At 37.2% G+C, this 19,678-nt stretch overlaps 1 protein-coding gene across 2 annotated transcripts; it reads right to left on the bottom strand.

Moving 5' to 3' along the window:
- Positions 1-7,233: 7,233 nt before the first annotated feature.
- Positions 7,234-14,149, bottom strand: LOC129259979 (aqualysin-1-like). Of its 2 annotated transcripts, none has more exons than XM_064114239.1 (9): positions 14,004-14,149; positions 12,886-13,008; positions 11,847-11,987; positions 11,484-11,616; positions 10,972-11,084; positions 9,893-10,034; positions 8,901-9,085; positions 8,313-8,484; positions 7,234-7,842 (listed from the first exon to the last, which is right to left on the bottom strand). In XM_064114239.1, exons 2-9 carry the CDS (start codon positions 12,991-12,993, stop codon positions 7,712-7,714), a joined length of 1,125 nt encoding a protein of 374 aa, XP_063970309.1. In that variant the 5' UTR covers positions 12,994-13,008; positions 14,004-14,149; the 3' UTR covers positions 7,234-7,711. The 2 variants fall into 2 exon arrangements, with proteins under 2 accessions (XP_063970309.1, XP_054754061.1); XM_054898086.2 differs by having other exon boundaries at positions 12,886-13,031; positions 14,004-14,123.
- Between the last annotated feature and the right edge of the window lie 5,529 nt (positions 14,150-19,678).

Below are 19,678 nucleotides of genomic sequence, written 5' to 3'. Positions count from 1 at the left end.
CGCCCCCACCCCGCTGCTTACGGTCGTAATAGGCTAATGTCAAGACAAAAAGACAGGACACCTGCTGTAAATGAAGCTTCCTGTTTCTGACACATGGGATAGAACAAGAATTTGAAATGCTGTCCATTGTCGTCGATGTTTATTTTAGCATAGATACGCCGCTTTGGAATAAAAAAAACAATAAAAAACAACAGGAAAGCGCAAATATTGGAAAAAAATAAGAAAGACCCCACCCGACACATGTATGGTATTTATCCAATGGTAGTCACATTGGTTTTCCTGGCAGGGTGTATTGGGCCTGACGCATTACTCGAGAATTTTCGTATTTACAACAGAGACACACTTACAACGCATCGATTCCCTTGAAAATGCAATCAAAATCATAATGGAGAGTTGAGAGGCTTTTGTGGAAAGTTGGTGGACTCGGACAGCAGATCATCCGAAGATTTACACTGGACGAACAATTGCAAAGATATCGTTGTCCAGAGTCAAGAGATTCCGATGCTGTCCCGGGGAGCGTTTCATCAACATTTTTGTCTGACAAGTTGTCAGATCTGACATCTTTCCTTGATTCTGATCGGATGAGAAGCAATGTTACTAAAGTAACCATCGGATAAAATAGGACTTGTCAGATAAAATGTCCGACAAGTCCTTTCATAAAATGTTCCCCAGGTCCACCAACTTTCGACAAAAGCTTCTCAGCTCTCCATTGTTATTTGACTTGCAATTTCAAAGGGATTGGTGCGTTGTAGAGAGTGTCTCCGTAGTAAATGCGAAAAGTCCGGCTGGTGCAGACGTAACGTATCTGATATGTCTGACGCATTTGAATAGAAACGAGTCATACAATATGGTTGCATTTGCCCCAACATGAATACTGGTCATCTATTGGATGGGATTATAAGAGTGTATTAATCCATTATACACATCTACTTGATTAGACACATTTGAGGCAAGGATGAGGTACTATAGACGGAATATAACGTCAGTGACTGACGCATCAACAGACAAGTCACAAAATAAGGCTGCATTTTCTCAGATATGAATGAATATTGATCGACGGGACTTTTCGTCGACTTGAATGACGAATTCGACGCATAAATTAAATTACACGAGTTACACGATCAAAAGCACGGTTTTTATATTTTCACCTTCTTTTTCTTTTTTTTCCTTCTTTTTTTGCTCTGTTTTCACATTTTAGGTCTTTATGATATAGATACGTTATTCATACTCACATTTCGGACCAATGATTGCTCTAATGCGTGATTTAATTTAAATTTACACTTTTCAAATATTTATTGCGTTTCCAGACAAAATTCATAAATGTGTAATTATTTTACCTCTTATGACTAATATCAATGAATTTCAAACTAGTTATGACAAAAATAGTGCATCACTAGTTCTTGTTTCAGAAATAATTGGAAATATACACGTAACTGCTATATTATGCCGCTTTGATTTTCAGTACGTTTAGGATGCATTTTTATAATAAGTAATAATATGTGGGGGAAAAAACCTGACAGCTCACAAATCCCAAATTCAAGGAAGAAATATATCGTGAATACATAATTATCATACATGACCAGAAAAAGCATGTTCTCCCAAATATTTTGATACCATATTTAGATGCAATGTGTAAACGCTTGGATGATCAGGAGGTATTCTTTGTAAATTTTAATTTGCGTCAAAGTGAGGCATGACTACAATGATTAAATCCAGAAGTCAATGAGTTCACAACCCTGCAAGGGTTGCATTTAAATCCATTCCAAAATACCTTTTCAATAATTTACATTATACTTGTTTAATAACACACTTTTTAATATCGATTCTCACTTTAATTTCATCGAAAAGGGATTTGCAAATATGTTATTTAATCATGTAGGATTATGAAATCATTGTCATCTCGATTCGTACATTACAGTCTTGCCTTACTTTGGCGCAAATCCAAATTTACGTTACTGCAAAGAATACCTACTTATTATCCAAGCGTGATGACATACCACATAAATATGGGATCAAATTATCTGGGAGAGGATCCTCTTTTCAGCTGATGTTATACAGTGCGTACACAAAAAAAACGGGACAGATTTGAAAAGTCTATAAATATTTTGTTTCAAATTATGATGTCTATATTTTGGTGTTAATGGGTGCTCTGAGGTCTTATCTTTCAAATGCCATTAAAAAAAATTGTTTCGTTCATTCTTGAGCGAAAACGGAATGTTTTTGTCTGGGGTTAAAAGGGAGGCTTGCGCCAAAATGGCATAAAATGATAAATATGATGATCGGCCTTTTTGCTAATCAGCAGACTTCCTCTTAACCTTTTCATTATCTTTGCCATAATTTTCGAATCATGCGGTCAAAATTCATTTTCAAATCTGTTTATTTGCTTGAATTGTTGTGTTGCTGTTTCTTTTTAATATGTTCTCTTTTAGCTTTGAACATTCCTTCTTTAAAGTATACATCCAAAGAATCAAAAGTATTTTATAATGACTTTATGTGGTCATCATTGTAAAGGGGAAGTATTACTAATCAGATATATAACTTCACTTTTCAAAATAGTGATCAGAGATTGCAGAAATCAGCTCTCAAAAATGATTTATTTTCATGCCATATTTCTGCCTTCCACCGGTCCTCTTGCGAGCTCCAGCTGAGTGACGTCACACAATGAGCAGTGAGCAGCTGAGCTGACAGCAGCCCATTGGAGACGATCTTTCCAATCAGCGCTTTTTGCTCTTAGAATTGTTTATTCCTCTTAAGATTGGTCTTGTTATATAGATAAAAGTTTGAATTTAATGAACAGTGAAAAAAAGTGAACATTTAACGTATTTTGGTAACCGATATTTAGCTTATAATTTTTTTTTTCAAGAAATATATGTGAATAAACAAAGCATATTTTCACGTAGAAATCACACTTGCGTCACATTAATGTTATAGTCAATATAAAGCATAGACATTCTTCTTTATGACTGAACAAAAATTATGAAATTTCATTAAGTAGCAAAGTCAGGAACCACAAAAAAAACACGGCAATATCCATCGCGAAATGACTGAAATTGCAGTTGAATTGCCGAAGCATTATTAGGAAACAGCGGCGAGCGGACTTTCTTTCATATATTTTAAAAATGCCTTCCCGTTAGGGCGATGGTCTGTGGCCAAATGCGTTGGCCATTGTTTTGTCATGTGCGAGGACCCTGGTTCGAAACTCGGATTTTTTTTTCTGGGTATTTGTTTTTTATTCCTTCCCCGTCCCTACCCATCTTTTTTTTCTCTTTTTATTTTCTTGTGAAATTCTATTCAGATCTGTATTTATCAAATCTTGCTTCTTAATTGCTGCTTTTGATTTTCAAGTTCTTGATTAGATTATTTCTACTCTTATTTGGGATGGGAGGGGTAGAGTTAAAAGTCAAGTCCACATCAACTAAAAATTATTTGAATAGAGTAATTTCCCTTGTTGTTTTTACTCAAAACAGTCATATACACAAAACAATGATATGCAAATTAGAGTTGTCACTCACATCACATTCGTTTCTATTTTTTGTGGCATTTTGTTTTTTATTCTTTGCAGATTTGACGATAGGAAACTCTTCATCTGATCACAATAGGTTATATTTACGGAACTGTTAAAATAGTAATTATATAAATTTAAATAAAAGTTTTTATGAAATTTCCTGCAATATCTTGTTATTTTTCTTTAAATTCAAATGAATTTTTGATTGCGTGGACTTCTCCTTTACTCTTAATGTAGGGAATGCATAGCAAAATTTATCCAGAAACAAAATTGTCTTAGAATATGCAAATCAGTAATTGGACACATGTTCACTTTTCTTTCATCCAGGCCACTTCCTCACATCCACCAGGCTTTCAGTCTTATAACAAAAATGATGAACCATCACACAACATTCACAGTGCTTCACAATAAATATTTCACTTCTGTTCATACATGCAATAAATATTGTGGAAAACAAATAAAAGGCGTACCCATATTCAAATACCGTTTAAAAGGACAAATATATTATACCTTTCCAGAAAAATCAGCACGTTAAATATCTGATAACAAAACATAATTATGGGGCACTGCAAGAAACTTATGTTCAATTGCAAATCAAGCGTAAGTCTTAAATTCAAATTCAAGCGTAATAAGGTCGAGTTGCAATCGCAATTCAACTACATGTTTAATCAAAGGACTTACCCTTGATTTGGGACGTGTGATTGAGTATAACATTTCTCGCAAAATGCCCTAGTAACATTAAAATTGTTCTTTCGTTTAAATTGTGTGTTATTATTTTTGACAAGCTGTATTCCTGTCCAAGTCAAATTTCTTAGTTCTCTCCAAAACTGTGCTCAAAATTGTTTCCAAGATTGATAAAGAAAATTTTTCTTTTGTATCATTATCAGTCCACAACTTGCAAACCGTAGGTCCTGGAAAGAGTGAAGAAAAAATGGCTATACCCAAATCATAGTAAAAGGACATGATGGAATCTCCCAGATTGAGGTAGCAAGCAGAGACCAGAAGTCACCAGAGTCAGCAAGTGTGCAGATCTGTGTGTAGAAGAGAGAAAAAAAGAAATAATCAAATCAAAGTATGAATTTAATTATCGTGATGATTGATGACGTGCGGTGGCATGTAATTCCCGGTCAACAACAAATGATAGTAGGTTTAGACACCTGAAAAGTTCCACTCAGAACACTGGTGCTCTACCTCAAGTGATGTTTGTGTAGGCCCCACTCCACTTCACTACCGCTACACTACCGTACATGTACGCCACACCTACCCGGGTAGGTGTGTAGCGTAGTGTAGGCTGTAGCAGTACTCCAGTAGTGAAGTGGAGACTACACGAACATCACTTGAGGTACGGTGCTCTCTGAGTCTCTGTGTCATTACAAAGATTGCATTTATCTTCATTGTTGTAGGCATTACGCATACATATATGCAGCAACACTCTAATCAGAAAGAAACACCAGACTCTAATTTTGGCCCACCCAAGGGTTCATTACATGCCGCCGCGCACAGAAAATTCAAGCCATAGAAGTCGTGGACCCAAGAAGTGAGATCCCAGCACGCGCGACCCACTAGTTAGAAATCCACTGCCAAACGCGGTTCGTGGTTAGTATACTAATACTAACCTCGCAATACGTACTAGTAGTATACTAATACTAACCACTCAATACGTGTGAGTGATTTTGGCCAGGAATCAGGGTAATCACTGCTGAAAATTTGTCTGGCTTCATGACATCGGCATCATGGTGATATAATTCTGTGTATAATAAAAACTTAAACATTCCTCTGAAACAGCAGATTTTCAGCCATGGTCCATACCACTCAGTGCTCCTAAATAATTTAATCGCCTGCCTGAGTCCCGACCAGTTTTAGAAATCTGAAGAAAAAATCTGCTGGAATTGTGCCACTCACACGTATTAAGTATACTAACCTCGCACCACGAACCGCGTTTGGCAGTGGATTTCTAACTAGTGGGTCGCGCGTGCTTAGCCTGGAGGCGTCTGGGATCTCACTTCTTGGGTCCACAACACACGACTTCTATGGCTTGATTTTTCTGTGCGTGGCGGCATGTAATGAACCCTTGGGTGGAATTGTGCAAAACATTATTTCTAAAATAAAAACTTTTTAATTTTAATAGTAGGCCTAGTTAGGCCTATGCCAAAATGCATGATTCTAAACTTATATCAGATCTGTATCTGTCATCTGACCTGAATGCATCGTCAGAACAAGTACAGTTTCCAAACATGCTTACCTTGACTTTTGACTGGATCAAACAGCGTAGCCTGCAACATGCATCGGGAGCAAGTGAATGGGACCGTGCAGCTTGGAGTTTTTCAATAGTTAGTAGAGCAACACAACGAAGACTGTCGAGTGGACAAAATCGATCTTTCCAGTTCACAATTCAATAAAAAACGGGCAAAATAACACAGTTCTGGTTCCCTTAGAGTCTGAAGTTGTTGAAAACAGAATTCGGATGTCACATTACATGAAGAAAACGGTAAATTCGGAAGATATTGAAGAGGTCAGTAAGGTGATTCAGTGTATTATGCACAGAGGGATAATGAGCTCGATTATTGTGTGACGTCATTATTCTCGACTGTTTTCACTGCGTGAACTGTCGGTCTGGGGGCGGCTGGGGGGCTGAGAAGGGTCTCTAATAATTTCATTTCTTGCATTTCCACGACATCAATAAGACTTTTTAGTGACATATTTGTGTATAAAAAGACAAGACCTTTCCATTCATATATAATTTGTCTATAATCATCACTTTCGTTAATTTTCTTTGGATGTATACTTTTAAGCAAAAACACATTTTTTTCAACCGAAGTATGGGAGAGCGTGTATTTTTTTCAAATCCTTTCATTGTGTGCTACAAAGGTTGTGGTGCCTTTGAACAGTGGCATACAGATGGGCAGGGGCTCGGGGGTGCTACCCTCCCCCAATTAAAAAAAGTGGAAAGGAAATAAAAGGAAAGGTAGAAAGTGACATACGATTTATTTTACGATATTATGTCAAAATCTATCATAACATTTTTCAATAAAAAGTGAAAATCTTTGCTTGATCGCTTCGCTCGCTCAAAACTTTTAATACATTTCATCCGGTCTGACATATCCGGTCTGAGGCGCGATAGCTCAGTCGGTAGAGCGGGGGACTCGTATTCCGGTGACCCGGGTTCGATTCTCACTTAGTGCGCTAGTGCCCTTTGGTAAGGCATTAATCCTAAGTACCAGGTCCTTCGGAGAGGACCTTAAGCCGTCGGTCCTCTGGTTGCTTGTTTACAAGCATTCATGCTTTCTTAGCAATCAGGTAAAAAATCACCACCAATACCAATATCAAGCATTTTCAAAATTGACTCGATACACCATTACCATTGACAGACATGAATCTTGTCCTGTTTTTCCTGTCAAGCACATAATTAAACTTGGTCAAGGAACCAATAACCCCTTGAAAATAAGATTCATGTTTTTTAAGATAATTCGTTTAACATAATAAAAGGATTTGAATTATTTTTTTACAAGTTCTCCCAATTAATAATGCAATCTTCTTGCTTGGGTTGACAAAAAGTCTTCTTTTTTTACTTATGAAGGAAAATTAAAAGGTAAAAGAAGTTTAAATGAAAAAATAAAATAATTGAAGTAAATAAATAAATTTGTAAATGAAATTTGACAGCATAATTCGAAAATCATGGCAAAGATAATGAAAAAGATAAGAGGAAGTCTGCTGATTAGCAAGAAGTCTGATCATCAAATTTCTCATTTCTGCTATTTTGGCGCAAGCCCCTTTTTGAACCCCGAACAAAAATGTCCCGTGTTCGTTCAAGCATGAAGAAAATTATTTTTTTTTAATATCATTTCAAAGATAAGATTTCAGAGCATCTATTAACATCAAAATATGGATATCATAATTTGAAACAATTTTTTTATAGATTTTTCAAAACTGTCCCGTTTTTTTATACGCACTGTATTCTGTCGATTGGTCTCGATTTTATAGACATTTTCAATTAATCATTGTTTGCTACAACTACATTAGATAATCTTTAAAGATAAATTTTGATACTTCATATAGACAGATTGTGCGATTCCGCTGACATGGTTGATATTCAGTTTTAAAGATTAAATTTGATAGTGTATACATGTATACAGATTGTCCAATTCGGGTGATCGTTTGTTGATATATGAATTACTGTTCTTGTTTCCAATTTGAATATCATCCCCTTCAGTTCAGATAAAGAAGTCTGTTCGGAGAGAGTTCGTTGTTGTAGATGACATTTTGAGAAGCGTCTTGAAGAAGATGGGTTAGGACTTCAGCGGGAGGAACTCCATTACCGAGATGAACGGCAGCAGCACCTGATGAAAGAGCAAAAAAAAAATCACAAGTGCGATTTTTCTGTACAGTAGCTCTTATGCATGTGACGTCATAATATCACAGCGCCCTCCCTCAGAGAATACAGAAATAAACAGAGTTGTCAGAATATTGGGTGGATGGTACATACGTCGAATTTCGTGTAAAGTAAACTTTCTGATTGATTTGATTTACTTCAAATGCGTTTTAAAGGAACAGAAAAGATATATTTTTCCACCAAGCTACACGTTTACAGGTCTACACTGACAATGCTTTGCTGAATATCTGAGACAAAATTAGGCCTTTTAAAAATCGTCTAAACACCGTCAATGCAGAAAAGACCCAAATCCGTTGTCCCCGAACATGAATACATTCAATATAACGAGATAACATGGAACTTGGAAACCCAACAAATGAATGAATAAGTATTGTGGTTGACTTGTTGATGTATACTTGACAACAAAATGACACTAACCGGCAACATGTGGTGTAGCCATACTGGTACCACTCCATATAGCAATAGCACTATCAGAGGCAGGCGAAGAACTGACGATGTCAACACCGGGGGCGTAAATATCTAAACAAGAACCAAAATTAGAGAAACTCGCCCTGTGGTCAGCCCTATCAGTAGCCCCAACAGTGATTGCCTATATATAAAAAAAAAAGATGAAGAATAGTAAAAACATGGATGGACGTCAAAGTAAATTAAATTTTTCATAAATTCCGCCCCAACCTTCCATTCCCTTTCCAATTTTCTACCTTCAGGCAAGAAGGCCATTTAAAATACAATCTCACGAAATGCATTAAACTTGTCTAAATGAGAATTAAATTACTAAATACATGTGGTTTTTCCTTCGTTCAATTTCCATCGTATGTAGAAATTGTCTGTCCATCGCCCCCTTTTTAGTCTTTTTTCTAGAGCGTTTTCTCATGTCATTATTTTTGTTTTATATATAGTAAACCTTTAATCTGCTAAAATTTCAACCGTACCAACGCGTGGTGGCAATACGATACGGTCCTAATTATCATTCTAAGAAGGCTCTCTATAATCAAGGACACTTACCTTTGGTTCCCGAGCAGGAGAATATAAGCAGGCGTCAGCGTTTTCGTTACCAGCTGCAGCTACGGCAACGATCCCGGCGTCGACGGCACGGGCGACGGCGTCGTCAAGTGCCTGATTCCGAAAAGACCGGAACGACATTGACATGACGGCGGGATGCACTGCGGTTTCAGTTACTTCATCGATACCTGTCGTAAAAATCATATTTTAATGCTAATTTTTTCATTTTGATAATGCTACGTTGGTGAGTCATAAGAATGAGAAAATTTCGTCAGCGACGTGGAATGAATCCTTCAACGCAGCAAATACATAGAAAATGCAAATCAAATCACATGAAGTCTTTGTCGACGATAGTTGAATCGGAACAGCAGTTTCGTCCGACGTTTCATACTAGCTGTCGAACCCCCCCCCCCCGCAAATATGTCGTTTGTCCAGAGTTACGGGCGAAACTGTTCTTTCGATTCACTAACCCTCGTCAAAGATTTAATTGCCATGAATTGCATTTGACAGGAAATTATCAGCGTTTAAGAAAGCGTCTGCGTAGCTTTTGCGAAAACTCCCTGCTACCTATTCTGTGTTCACGACATACAAGGTCGCTGGAGTAGCACTGCACCGCCTATCCCGGTGAAAGTCGCTATTTTTGGGGTAAATATATTCCGTTCTCACGAATTACAGTATATGTCATGTATATGTCAGTATATGTATTAGTCGAGTTTGGGCATGCACAGCGCCTCGCATTGTTTTACTCCACCGAATTTGTGCGCCAATGATGAACACAATGCCTAGTATTATCTAGGAAGCAGTAAACTGTATCAAAGAATCACTGATGTCCATGGAAATTAATGCGGGGTCTGACGTCAGTAAAGCGTCGTGTAAACATTTTACTCATATTCTTTGGTAGTTAGTTTTCATCCTGAAAAGGTTTCATAGGATGACAACAAATTAAAATAACAATAACTAAATTACAATTTCATAAGACGCCCTCTACGTCTCACCTCCGATCATGGCGGATGCTGTACTGCTGCCAGCACAGTTGAACATCCTGATAGATACGATATCCGCTTTCCTGGCAATGCCATGGATACCTCCCGCTGCAGTACCTGCACAGTGTGTCCCGTGTCCATGACAATCTATGCTCTTCGAACATTAAAAGAAAGAAAGATGTCGTTTTGTTATTATTTTGGTAATACTGCAATCAAGGTCTGTCAATTGAGACTAGGCACCCCCTTAAAAAACGTTCCACGGCCCCTTTTATGGTACATGATCTGTACATGGGAAGAACCATAGGCATGAAATCCTGGATTTGATTTGATTTTTATACCCTTTGACTGCAGTGACAATAAGATACTTTGAGTGGAATCGTATGATCGGGATGATAATATAACCACTATTTTTGTATTAGATACACCGAAAGACAGAGGCTGTAATCTATCATTGTCTATTGAAGCTTAAAAGTGCCACGCCGATGTTCGGATAATCATTTTGTCATGTCTACATATCTTAGGGAAAAAGATGAGATGACGAGATCTTAGATGTCTGCATCTTGTAAAGGGATGATCAGATGACGTGATCTTCGATCTCGTCATATCTAGATCACATGGGAGAGATGATCAGATAAAAAGATATTGGATATCGTCGTGTCTACATCATGTGGTAGAAATGATATAACGTGATCTTAGATCTCATCATGTCTACATCCAGTGGAAGAGACGATGATATGATAAGATCTTGTCATCTGATTATCTCTCCACAGGATGTAGACATGACGAGATTTAAGACCACATCATCTGATCATCTCCTTTACAAGATGCAGACATGACGAAATCCAAAATCTTGTCATCTCATATTTTCCTTAAGAGATGTAAACACGACGAGGTAATCTCAAAGCAAATTCACATTTCTTCGAAAATGATTTCATAAAATAATTTCTTTACCATTACTGGTCGGCAAAGCTATAAAAAGGGCATATTTTTAACTATATCGTCTTGTTTATCTTTGCGTTTTTGCCGGGCGGGGGGGGGGGGTCATAGTATTGTTTTGTACTTGAGAATTTTGAGAATGGGTATAATCTTACGTTCCATTCGTCTCCGACGTAATCTCCACCGTGCCTCAGTCGGCCTCCAAACTCTTCATGAGTTTCTCGAGCCCCAGTATCCAACACATACACCGTCACACCCTCGCCGTCACCTAAGTATCGTTATAATAACAATAACAAAAATAATGCTACTTTTAGCGCTTAATTCGAATTCATTCTAAACAGACACAACTTAAACATTATACGTTGAAGATGATGAAGGCAAAATGAACGCAACATCAACACAACCCCAACTATTTCCCTTACGACCATGAACAATTACAAACCACCACCACCAACAACAGCATCACTACCATCATCAAGAACTGCACCAAGAACACCTCCCTCACCACAATTAAATAAGCAACAAGTAGCCGCCACCGAAATCATCATTATCGCAAGCAACAACAAATCACCATCAATAACCCTTTAATCACCACCAAAAACAGAAAACACCAGTCAACAATCGTTCGTAGTCAATGAGTAGTCTCTATAAAGCCATAAAATATTACCTTCGATGTCGAAATCGTTATCGAGGGGGAGGTCGTGCTGGTCGATGCGGTCAAGTCCCCACGATGATGAAGCAACATCAACGATAGCGATAGAGTCCTGTTCGATATACTTCACAGCAGGTAATTCGAGTACCTAGAGAAACAAAAGCAAAAAAATATATATATGCAATTATTTTCATTTCGTCATGCTCGTTAGATTCTTAATTATTTGGAACAGATCTGATTGCTTTATTATTCTATGATCTGCTTTTAGTCCTCCTCCTCATCTTTGTTGCCACCACCACCAACACCACCACTACCACCACAAGCACCAATATCATAATCATCATCATCATCATCATCCTCCTCATTATTCCTGCTTACCCTTTGAGCAACATCTTCTGACATCTCAACAGCGAATCCATTAAGTGCTTTGCGATATTTCCTAAACACAGAAAACTTGCCCGAGAGAGGAACCATATTTTGCTCTATTCGGTTGAGTAACGAGTCCATCACCTCGCCATCCTAGAAAATGAGAAGTAAATGAGATGATTAAACGCTAACATTTCGCATTAAAACAATGATTTGATAAATGTTCAAGAATTTGAAGATGTTAAGCATGTTATCAAATTGTTATGAGTTGATAATACTTTCTTAAATGTTAATTTTCCAGTTCAGAAAATAAATGATGAAACATTTCTACTTCACTGTTAGAATTAGAATATTAAAAGTAAAAAAAATTACTAAAGACATTACCAATTATCATTGTTAGACAAGTCAGGTTCAAGCTCCGCAACTGTTTCTCAATCACAAAAAAAGAACCATATTACATTCAATAATGTTATCGTGTGTTAGGCGGACCCAACATCTTGCAGGAATGGCATACTTATTTTGCTAATTTCTCAGTAATACCATTTTTTCTCCTAGACTTATTTGGCACATATATTTTGTATCTTTACATAGGCAGAGTTGGGCAGTCATTTGATTGGACTTTGTTTGAACTAATTTTGAGATTGTTGCAACAACTAGCATTTACGTACATAGTATCCGAACTTTCTCAAATTGCATAATCTATTTGATTGGCGTCATTTTAGCCATGACATTGGGTGAAAAATTGGATCACTACACTCTAAAAACATAGAGTAAAAAATTACACAATATTGGGTAGAAAGGGAGCTGGGTATATTTTCCCCCAATATTGGGCAAAATGCATGTTTTAAGGGTAAATTCCAACGCAACACTGAGTAAAATGTTTTACCCAACAAACATGCATGTTCCCGTTTTACCCAATATTGGGTACAACGATATAGCTATATAGATAATGATTATCGATTGGAAATAAGTTGTATTCAAGTACGTTATATCGATCATGCCTGTTCCGAAAGTGGGAGTGCCCCTTTATCACCATAGCAACTGTACTTACATTGAGGACCACGATGTACTTGTCGGGGATGGTCTTTAGTCTGCTATCGATACAATGGACCACGCCCATTGCCGATAAGAACAGGCCAATGGTTATCAAGATCCTCATTCTCTAGGAAATTGTCTTGAAGTAAAGGAACGACAAAGCTGTAAATAATAATTTGATGTTATGATCTACGATATTCATAACATGGGTACCATATATCAAACTTGTAAAACTTAATTATTCGATGACTATGTTAGGTAATAGTAATACAACTCCTCTATATACAGAATAGCAAGTACAGAATAGCAAATCAGATTAATATAAACGATATTATTTGATAAGGAACGTTTATAATTTCTAAGATTTTGTAATAACTATTCCTTATAAACACGTTCAGGTACACAGCTAATTGCGAAATATGACCGAGTTGGATGATGCAGCGTTCTCAGAACGGTTTCCGACAATCCGACTGCATGTCAGATATTCAACCATTCACGTTTCAGTTTGTATATCGTTTTTTATGATCACTTGGGCTAATTATATATCCTTTGATCTCATTGTTAATTTGTCGAATTATCCTTTCGTCCTAGCCAAAGTTTAAATTTATTCCAAGATTATGTGACTAAATGGTGTTTCATAAACTGATTATTAGGCTAAGTACATATAGACGACATTGTGACTAGACGAACTGGTCATAGTAAACTGAACATTTTTTTAGATAAGTGGTCTTACACTGAGCAGATAATGAACAAAGTGTTCATAACATATTTAAATCTAAGCTTCTAGCGCAGGCAAAATTATAGTTTGCCGCTAAGCATTAGGCATGTTAGGTCTATATATTCTTTATGGTTGAATATCGAAATTAATCCAATCAATTCAAATCAAACTATCATTATACATTGCTTCCTTTATCGACGCATTTGTATGCAGAATAGAAATAATGAACGCAGAGGTTGTTTTCCACTGCAGGCATGTGACATAATGAAATAAAATTACAATTAAAGGACTTGTGAAAAAAGAGTGCAGTGTGTTTTGATAATTAAAAAAACGTGATAAATATGAACAAACAAAAAAAGTGAAATATACGACATCAATACGAATAATAAAAAAATAGAAAAGTGTTATTTTCTTACTACGCTGTGTGGAATGGCCGTTTGGCTTTGATGATTCTGATATTTGTGATTATAACCACTATTTCTTATGATAAAATCACAATTAGGAGACTGTAGGAGACTGGTGGTAGGTGATCATATGCTGGACTTTGCACGATATCATCTATAAAGCTAATATTGAGGCTGTTCAAGATAACGCAAGCCTTCATTTTAGATAATTAAGCTTGCAGATGTGATTAAAACAATCGGACTGTTTTTATGGAGTCATGATGATCAAACAAATATTAATTTACAAGAGTTATGGGTAACGGCATGTGGGCTTAGAAGAGGCTTTATGTTCCAAAGTCTTTCTCGTCCGTTCGGTAAAAAGACCATGATGACTTAGCCATGTTAGCATTTCAAAATTGTGTCATCTTTTCTCAGTGTTCAGTACAATATCGGAACAAAAAACTGCTTTAATTTTAAACACTTATACATGGCCTAAAAAACCCTGACGGATCTTAGGTCGCTTATCTCCCAGAAAACGTCAAGATTATTAAAGTAATAGTGTCACATAGTTCCTATACTTCGAAAACATTACAAATATGTTTAAAATGCAATCTAGGTCTTAGAAGAATGATACGTGGCCTCACGCATAAATTATCTCGGGAGGGGGGGGGGGAGACGCGTAAATATTTTCGAAGAAACTTGAAAGAAAGGGAGTGAAGCGACCGAGCTTGTCATGGGGGCGTTTTTGCGTTTTCTAGATAAAATTAAAGCATTTCGTGCACTTCTTGGGTGATTAAAAAAAATATGTAAAGAAATGTAAGTCTTCAACATTTCTGGGGGCAACTGTTCCCCTGCGCATTGGGCCTGACCCATTACTGACGCAGTTGTGACTCATCTGAAATGTCTGACGCATCTTACTAGAAACGAATCGCACAATATGGATGCAACCCCCCCCCCCCCCCGACATGAATACTGGTAATAAATTGGATTGGTGTGTTGGGTTGGTGTATTGATGAATTATTTTACTGATGCAATAGTGAGTTACTAGAGACCGAAGATAACGTCAATGACTGACGCATTAACAAACAATTCACACAATAGAGCTGCATTTCTCAGGCATGACTGAATATTGATCGACTGGACTGTTCGTCGACTTGAATGACGAATTCTACGCATAAATTGATTTACAGGAGTAACATGACCCAGACCGCTCTTTTTAATACTCTCCTTCTTCCATTTTCCTTGTTTTCACTTCTTGAAAAATAAAAATCAAGGGATGGACGCCCTTTGCTCCCCATAGCGCCGCCCTTGCGTTTGGATACGCGGTTCCAAAGTTACGTACTTCATTCTCACATGTCGGACCAATAATTGCTCGAATACATGATTTCATTTACATTTACGATTCAAATATCAACCGTGTTTCCAGCTAAAATTCATAAATGTTTAATCAATTTACTTCTTATGACAAAAATCAATAAATGTCAAGCTGGTTATGATAAAAATAATGGCACCATTGGTTGTTTCAGAAATAATTGGAAGTTCATAATGAATATACATGTAATTTCCATTATTTTTATTTCGTTTCGGAAGCATTTTTTTGTATTTCGTTCGTTTATTTGTTTGTGTACTACTTTGCATTTGAATCTTAGGTATAATCTTCTGAAAACCTGATGAAGTTCATTACCTGCAATCGCATCCGCAACCGCGTAGCCAGGATTTAATTTTGGAGGGGGCGGTAAGTGCACACGAAGCGTGCCAACACTTACAGAGCGCGCGAAGCGCGCTCCCTAGGTGGAAGGGTGCAGGGAGGGGGGAGTTTTGAAATCTCATCAAGTTCAAATCAAAAGAAGGCGTCTCCTGCGTCTCTAGTACCCTCATCAACTCGAATATTGACTTGCTGTGATTAAGAAAAAAATTTCGAAAGAAATTATTAGCGCCACCAAAATGGGAAGAGTTTGAAATAATTCCTCTTACTGCGCTAAGCCCGGAGGCTTTAAACGTTTTATAGACATAGAGAACAGAAATGATACAATTATGCTTACCTTGGTCCCATCAGATCTGATTGTTAAAACTTTATCCACATTAAATTTCTTGAACTTAAGTCGCAAAACGAGTAGAAGATGGGTTTATGCAGGAATGAAATAGGCCCTATTCCTTCCCGCGAATGGCGTTGAAGCTCTGAATTCTAGAAATTTCTTTGAAACTTTAACCTGTTCTAATTTTGATATTTCTTAGATTATAAATCTACCTCGATTAAGAAGAAAAATGAGTTCAAAATGTGAAAGGGATGATGCATGCTAGAAGAATGACCTTTCCTTTCCCAAATGATATGCATGCTTGCGAAGCACGGAAACCTCTCTGATCTATTTTGGAGGAAAAAATTGTGTAATTTCGCTCTTATTAAGCGCTTTCTTTTGTTTGATTAAGAAACTTCAGTGATATTCAGAATTTCAAATCAATGGCGCAAAACAAGACAGAAGCTGGATGTGCAGCGATATAGAAGAAAATTCAATATGTCGTACATACTCTTGCATATAGCATGGCACAAATTTAACACCACGCCCTTTGAACAGATACTAAAATTACTTGCTGAAAAGCGGAAGAAATAGCATTTGGAGACTCGGGGAGTGACGGTAATGTTTACCCGCTCCGAACAGAAGAGCCAAAATTTTGTGTCAATGCAATAAAAAAAAATGCTGTTCATACTCTTTACATCCATGTATACTTTATAGTTTCTGGCAAGAATATACGATTCCCACAGCCGGGAAGGGGAAAATGGAGTAGAAAAAAGGTGTGGGGAAATAGAAGGGAATGGCAATTTTGATATTTTTCCCGCGCGGAGCGCGGAAGCAAAATTTTGTATGAAAAGAGGCGAACTTCTCTTTTCGGTTTTTATTCTTTTGACAAAAAGAAAGAAAGAAAAAACAACAAAGCTATACTTTTCTTCCCTTTTCTTCTTTTCGCTTTTTCTTTTTCTCCTCTTCCCCTTCTTTTTTTTCTCTTTTGGGAGCTTTTTTTTTTGTTGGGGGGGGGGGGGGTGACCGCCCCCACCGCCTCCCCCCCTCCCCCTGGCTACGCGACGCCGATCCCGCGCCGTCACAGCCGAAAAGCCGGAATAAAAACAATATTCCCTTCACCATGTTCAAGTCGAGCGATAACATGAATAGCGCCCGCTGCCGTCCCCACACAGTGAGTGTCATGACCAAGGCAAACCTGAAATGGGCTGAATTTGGGTATGTCAATTTTAAAGGAGAATGAAACCCTTAAAACCAACTGAATCCATATCAAAGAGAAAAATCAAAGAAACATATTGTTGAAAGTTTGAGGAAGATTGAATGAATAATAAGAAAGTTATGAGCATTCGAATATTGAGATCACTAGTGCCATGTAGATCCTCCCAACGGCAATGCGACCAAGATCTGTGATATCACACACGTACAACTCCCTCATTACTTAAGTACTTATTTCACTTATATTCTCACTTTTATAGAGTCTATCACAAGGTGAGGTGTTCTCTTTATGAGATGACAAGTACAGAGGTTTCACAACATTATATCATTGATGAATCGTTTTGTCATATGATTAGAATGAACAAAAAGAGATGTTTTGGGGTATATTTTCAGTGTCCAAATGGGAGAGTTGTACGTGTGTGACATCACAGATCTTGGTCGCATTGCCAATGGGAGGATCTCCATAGCATTAGTGATCTCGACATTCAAATGCTCATAACTCTTTTATTGCTAGTCCTATTTTTCTCAAAGTTTTGTTGATCTTATTCTTTGATTTTTCTGCTTTCACAAAAGCTAACTTGCTCCAAGAGTTTCATTCTCCTTTAAGTCTCCTAACTGTGAACATTGTGAAGTATTGGCTACCTGGTAGCTCAGATATTTACGAAGGTCAGCTGCCCGGTTCACCAATTTTTGACAAAGACCTCTTAGCTGTTTATTGTGATTTGAGAGGCATCTTTAATAGATTTGCTATGTTGTAGAATCTTTTCCCGACGCAATTTCGAAAACTCGGTAACAAGAATAGGGTGGTCTGTGACGTCGTCCCGAATATTAGTTAACATTATATTTATGTAAGGGACTGTCCAAGTGAGAAAAAATCCAAAATAAAAAAATGGTATTTAGAACCTGGTGAAAGTGTGCGTTTATGAGCACCAAGTTATTAGTTTCAGTTACAGGTTTATATTGTATTGTTTTGTATTTTCCCTTGCCAAGGGGGCCTTTGGGGAAGGCGGGGCGGATAAACATCGATTTGCCACTTACTTGATTGATTCTTTTCTTGGGGGAGCAGGGGCGGCTGCCCCCGCGCTTCCGGTGCTTATACAAACATAAGATTGATGCCCTGCGTTAAGCTACCTACAGTAAATTCGTGTTGTTCAAGGTCTATGTATCTATCTACATATCTATCTAACTATCTATCTATCTATCTATCTATCTATCTATCTATCTATCTATCTATCTATCTATCTATCTATCTATCTATCTATCTATCTATCTATCTATCTATCTATCTATCTATCTATCTAACTATCTATCTATCTATCTATCTATCTACATATCTATCTATCTATCTATCTATCTATCTATCTATCTATCTATCTATCTATCTATCTATCTAACTATCTATCTATCTATCTATTTATCTATCTATCTATCTATCTATCTATCTATCTATCTATCTATCTATCTATCTATCTATCTATCTATCTATCTATCTATCTATCTATCTATCTATCTACATATCTATCTATCTATCTATCTATCTATCTATCTATCTATCTATCTATATATCTATCTATCTATCTATCTATCTATCTATCTATCTATCTATCTATCTATCTATCTATCTACCTACCTACCTATCTACCTACCTACCTACCTACCTATCTATCTATCTATCTATCTATCTATCTACCTACCTAACTACCTACCTACCTATCTATCTATATATTACATCATTGTTTTTTCTTCTTTTCTCTTTCTTCCTTCCTTCTTTCACTCTATAAAAGTTTACCCAACATTGGATAAACAAGGAACATGCATGTTTGTTGGGGCAAAATAAATCAAATATTGTGTAAATTTTTACCCAATGTTTCGTTGAAATTACCCATAAATGTGCATTCTGCATATTATGGGATAAAATCTTACCCAGCAAACATGCATGGGTAAATGTTTACTCAATCACTTTAAGAGTGTTCTCTTCCTTCCTTCTTTCTCGATCTTAAAGCTTTCTATATTCTACTCTCCCATTTCACTTTCTCTGCATGTCGCCCCTTTGCCCCCCCCCCTTCTATCTCTTTCTTCTCTCCCCCCCTCCTCTCTCTCTCTCTCTCCCACTATGTACCTGACCCCCTCTCATCATCCACCCTTTTCAGTTTTACGTACCCCTCACTCTCTCTTTATTCCAATGCATGCTTCTTTAACACAAGTACAGTAGCGTATGTAAAGGGGGGGGGGGGTGGTTACAGAGGTTCAACCCCCCTTAAATTTGTTTGATACCCAACACCCCCCTAATAATTCAACCCCCTAAAAAAATAAGGACCTTTTTTTGCTTGTCAAATTTTTTTGTGTCACGAAACGACGTAAAATTTGCGGCGAAGACTTTTTTTTGCTTGTCAACATTTCATTCAGCTTGACCCCCCTTCAAAGATCCTGCATACGCTACTGCACAAGCATCAATCATCAACACGCCCTTAGATTCTT

The sequence above is a fragment of the Lytechinus pictus genome, unplaced genomic scaffold (assembly GCF_037042905.1).
Source record: "Lytechinus pictus isolate F3 Inbred unplaced genomic scaffold, Lp3.0 scaffold_19, whole genome shotgun sequence".
NCBI classification, from domain to species: Eukaryota; Metazoa; Echinodermata; class Echinoidea; order Temnopleuroida; family Toxopneustidae; genus Lytechinus; species Lytechinus pictus.
The sequence above is the reverse complement of the archived record's forward strand: the minus strand, read 5'-3'. Positions and strand labels throughout refer to the sequence as shown.